The following is a 5,026-nucleotide window of genomic DNA, read 5'->3' on the forward strand; positions in this document are numbered from 1 at the left end:
TATTTGATTCATCACTTTATTACTTGAGACGACTCGTATACTTGCGGATTCGCCCCATCACTATGCTAGCTTTCCTCTCAGGACTTTGGTTTTTTTTTCTTTGCTTAACTTGAATTTCTTTGCATGTTTGTGGATTTCAGTTTGGTTTGATCTTGTTTCTGTTTATTTAGACTATTTAGTGGTTAGTCCTTACTCCCTGGAATCAAATCATCTTTAGAGACCATTGTTAGCGATTTGTGAACCTTGTGATTTCTGATCAGACCAAGCATGCAAAACCAATGAAAATTAGAAGATCTTAGGTTCCTGAGGACTACGTCTTTTGATCAGATTAATAATTTCAGAGGATTGGATTGGATTATGGCAGCTGAAACTAAGGAAACTTGTGCATTTTCTTCAGCTGAAAGGTCACAGAAGGCTCCGAGACACTCTAGAGTGATAGAGTAGCACTTCGTGTTTGACATAGACAAACCCCATTTCAACAATCATTTGCCTGCACAACCACTTGAAATCCCCTCATCTTTTTCCTGCTTTTCCAAGCAAACTAGTGGCTGCAACAGCTTTATATCTCTCGCCATTGATATCCTTCACCTTCTGAAGTAGGACAAGGCACTAGTATCTATAATTTTTTTCCAACAATTAAAGATGGATAAGGTACTAGCAACTAAGTTATTGTAACCAAAATTTGAAAATAACACCTAATTTCATTCTCTTCCCACCATCTTAAAAAGCCCCCTTAACCCCTCTTTACACATCAATCACTTGTGCAAGCACCTTCTTGCTTGAGTTGCGTCAATTTTTCACACTTTCTCGGAGCAATTTAGGCTATCACTTTTCAAGATGGAACACTATCTTTTCTCATTTTCACTTCTTCTGCTCATCCTCCATTGCACCAACACACTTTCCCAGTCACCAGCCTCTGCACCAGTAGCTGCTCCAGCACAGGCACCAACACACCGCCCATCTCACCGCCCACACAGCTCCCCTCCGCCACCTGGCCCGGTAGACGTCATCCAAATCCTCCTAAAGGCCGGCCACTTCACAGCCTTCGTCCGCCTTATAAAGGCCACCCATGTGGATACTCAGTTAACTTCCCAACTCAACAGCTCAACCGATGGTATAACCATCTTTGCCCCAACCGATGCTGCATTTTCAAACCTTAGAGCAGGCGCTCTGGGGTCTCTAAACGACAGAGAAAAGGTGGCGTTTCTGCAGTTTCATATATTACCCAGGTTTCTCTCAACTTCCGACTTCCAGACTCTGAGTAATCCAGTAATGACATTGGCAGGATCCGATAGTCGGTACCCAATGACCATATCCACCACTGACAGTTCAGTGACTATAAATACAGGACTCACAAAAACAAGTCTAGCTAACACTGTATACACTGATAAACAGGTTGCTATTTATGAGATTGACAAGGTTCTTCTTCCTAAATACCTTTTTCCACCGGCAGCTGCACCGGCACCGGCGAAGCCAGCAGAGAGTCCTGAAATTCCTAAAGATGTTTCTGGAGCAATTAGCTCTGTTTTGCATTATAATTGGGCAGTGGTACTTGGAGTTGTCTTAGTTACTGCAACAATGTTCTCTTTGTGACACCAAGATGTGGGGGTGGAGTGAGTCTCTCTTTATTTATTTTTTTTCCTGGTTTATTATGATTTTGATGGGTTGCAATATTGAGCAGTGGTGATCATCAACAAGTGAGTACGTGCTTTTTCAATCATTTCTTTATGTATCATTACTGTTTCTGATTAAGATTGAATTGGAATTTGGAAGTTTTCAAATATGAGACGAAAATATTGGATTGAATAATTGAACTTATATATAATATTAAAATTGAAAATTTATTTTTTAACCTCTCACCGTTTCAAGATACAATATATAAATAATTATATGTAAAATAAACAAATTCTGAATTTATAATAAATTAAATTTAGTAAAATTTTTAGTAAAAATTAATTTTTAATTTTATTTTATTTTATTTTATTGTAACTAACAAAAAGGTAATTTATCAATTGGTCCATGATTTTTTGATTCGATTCTTATATTTGTAAAATTAAATAATTTAATTTCATTTATATTTTTCTCAAAATTAGAAATCATTTTGTCTATATTACTATTTAATTAAGTGAAAAGATAAATATATAATTTATTTAATTAAGTAAAATTTATTATTTAGTTCATAAATTTTGATCATTATTAAAGAAAATTTACTTAATCAATCAATTTTTAAAATATAAATATCAAATTATAATGCTAATTAAAATTTAGAAATCAAATAATTAACAAAAATTAAATATAAGAATGAAAATAAAATCAAACCAAAAGTTTCTAAAAAAAAATAAAATTATAAGGGCACACGCTTTAGAATATGGATGAGAGAGGCCCAATAAATTTTTCTTGATGGGCATTTCTATTTCTGCAAGATGGGTTCGTGAAAGATCCATTGGGTTTGGATAGCTTTTCAGCCTTTCAGCAGGGGACCCATTATGGTGGCCGATGCCTGAAGAAATTTCAGGGCATCAGGCACTGATTTGGCTTTTTTACTTTCTTGTCTCTTTCCTTTGTGAAGGACAAAAAGAAAACCTGCCCTGACCAGACCACAGACCACATGTGAAAGTAAGCTGCCACCTTCTTTGTAATCAATGGATGGGATGCTACACAAAATTAATGGGACAACAAAGTTTTAGACCTCAAGCAAAATTTCTCTTATAAGGAAAAATTTTATCAATAACTCATTTTAAATATCATTAAGAAGTATAGAATTTATAACCATTAATAAAATAATTTTGATTTAATTAAGATTGAAAGGATGACCATAAACCAAATGTTCATTATGAATAATAGAAATTAATTGATTACAAGATTAAAGCAGTATAATAAAACTAAAATATGTACTAACTACTATTGGATGCAGTGATAAAACTCACTCTATTATCAATGGAAGAACTCATATTCTCTTTTAGAAAAAATATTATTAAGAGGAGTAGAAATGAATAATTAGAAAGAAACATAATTACAATGAGTTCCACTAATGGGGCATGCATGTGGGATAGTTGAAAAGTTTTATGATTTCTGCAACTGCAGTGCTCTCGTGAAAATGTAAGTGTTATGAATGCTATTGCAAGTTTTATCAATTGTGGTAAAATCATATTGAAATATTTGCCTTTTTATTCCTGCTACTCTAAGCAAGCTAGTTGCTGCTATGTCTCTCTCTCCACTGATTCTCCACACTTTTTAATAAAAATTAGGCCGCTCACCACCAAATTTTTTTCGCTACTAATTTGCACATTATACCTAACTCGTTCTTCCCACCATAATAAAATCCATCCCTAGCCATCAAACACTTGTGCAAAGCCCAAGTAAACATCGCAAAGATGAAGCAACAATTTCTCTTCTCATTTTCATTTTTTATCTTCTTCTTATTCTTCTATTGTACCACAACCCTAGCTCAGTCACCTGCGCCGGCTCCGGCTCCAGCGCCACCACGAGGCCCCACTAATGTCATCAAAATCCTCAAGAAGGCTGGCCAATTCAAGACCTTTATCCGTCTCTTGAAATCCACCCAGTTGGATAGCAACTTAAACTCCCAGCTAGGGAACACAAACAACGGATTAACAATCTTCGCACCAAGCGATAGTGCATTTTCAAGCCTCAAGAAACGTACTCTCAGCTCCTTGACCAGTCAAGAAATGGTGGAGTTAGTTCAGTTTCACATTGTCCCAACATTCATCTCCGCTACCCAATTCGATACTGTGACTAACCCCTTAAAGACACATGCTGGATCAGGCGTTAGGTTTCAGCTCAACGTGACTACAAGTGGGAGTTCAGTGAATATAAGTACAGGACTCACCAATACTACCATCTCTGACACTGTATACACAGATGACCATCTGGCTATATATAAGGTGGATAAGGTGCTACTTCCTTTGGACATATTTACCCCAAAGCCTCCGGCACCGGCACCGGCACTCGCAACAACAAAGACTAAGGCAGAGACTCCTGATGAAGAAGAAGATGAAGTTCATAAGGATACTTCTGGTGCAGTAAGTTCTGTTGTGGATTATAATCTGGTGGTGTTGCTAGGAGTAATTGGTACAGTTTCTGCAACATTTTCTTTGTAACAATATATAGCAGTTTGGTGGGTTGTGGGGTCAGTTATAGAATGGTGTATGATTTTGCTTAGTTGGAAGTAATGGACGGCGGTGATGTGATGGAAAGATGGAGAGAGATTTTGAAGAATTAAAGCAATTTGCATGATTTAATGAATAAGTTGTGGTTCAGATTGAATTTTAAAGTTGTGATAATGTTTTGTTTTGTCTTGTTTGAGCTATGTGATCATAATATTATTCTCACAAAGATGTAAAGTGTGGGTGGGTAATATGGAGGTGGTCAATCAGTTTTCCTATTTTTCAAATTAGTAAACAACTTGTTGCTTTTCAAATTTTAATTAAGTAGGGTACAGAGAAATACATTGTCCTCAATAATGTAAAATTCATGAGAAAAAAAAAGCGTTAATAATTAAAATGTTCAATATTTATCTGATGGTAAATTATTGTGTAGTTGGTCTATGTGCATACTTACTAGTTATGTTTTTTTAGAAAGTTTAGTATTTAGCTCTTGAGTTTTAACTGATATTATAATTTGATCTTTATATTTTGAAAATTGAATGATTTAGTTTCTCATTTATGTTTTTATAAAAATCAAGAGTCTTTTCGTCCAATATCATCGTTAGTTTAAGTGAAAAGACAAATATACCCTTTATTTTATTAAGTAAAATTTATTATTTGATCCTCAGAATTGACTGATATTATGATTTAATTCCTATATTTTAGAAATTAAATGATTCAGTCTCTTATATTTTCCTTTAATTAAAATTAATTGTTATCAAATAAATTAATCCTTTTTGTTTTATAAAATGAATTCAACAAAACTTTTAATAAAAACAAAGTTAATAAGAAAAAAAATTCTAATAATTTTAGCCATTATCAAATATATGGACTAAATCATTCAATTTTCAAAATACAAA

At 34.3% G+C, this 5,026-nt stretch overlaps 2 protein-coding genes across 2 annotated transcripts; both read left to right on the plus strand.

Moving 5' to 3' along the window:
* The first annotated feature begins 584 nt into the window (after nt 1-584).
* Nucleotides 585-1,809, plus strand: LOC110665392 (fasciclin-like arabinogalactan protein 12). The gene has a single exon (XM_021825479.2). It carries the CDS (start codon nt 838-840, stop codon nt 1,591-1,593), a length of 756 nt encoding a protein of 251 aa, XP_021681171.2. The 5' UTR covers nt 585-837; the 3' UTR covers nt 1,594-1,809.
* Nucleotides 1,810-3,040: 1,231 nt separating this feature from the next.
* Nucleotides 3,041-4,294, plus strand: LOC110665353 (fasciclin-like arabinogalactan protein 12). The gene has a single exon (XM_021825416.2). The coding sequence runs from the start codon at nt 3,375-3,377 to the stop codon at nt 4,119-4,121; it is 747 nt and encodes a 248-aa protein (XP_021681108.2). The 5' UTR covers nt 3,041-3,374; the 3' UTR covers nt 4,122-4,294.
* The last annotated feature ends 732 nt before the right edge of the window (nt 4,295-5,026 follow it).

Source organism: Hevea brasiliensis, chromosome 6 (assembly GCF_030052815.1).
Source record: "Hevea brasiliensis isolate MT/VB/25A 57/8 chromosome 6, ASM3005281v1, whole genome shotgun sequence".
Lineage (NCBI taxonomy): Eukaryota > Viridiplantae > Streptophyta > Magnoliopsida > Malpighiales > Euphorbiaceae > Hevea > Hevea brasiliensis.

Bases quoted from the DNA above. Each gene is read 5' to 3' on its own strand.
- LOC110665392 (XM_021825479.2), top strand. From the start codon at position 838: ATGGAACACTATCTTTTCTCATTTTCACTTCTTCTGCTCATCCTCCAT.
- LOC110665353 (XM_021825416.2), top strand. From the start codon at position 3,375: ATGAAGCAACAATTTCTCTTCTCATTTTCATTTTTTATCTTCTTCTTA.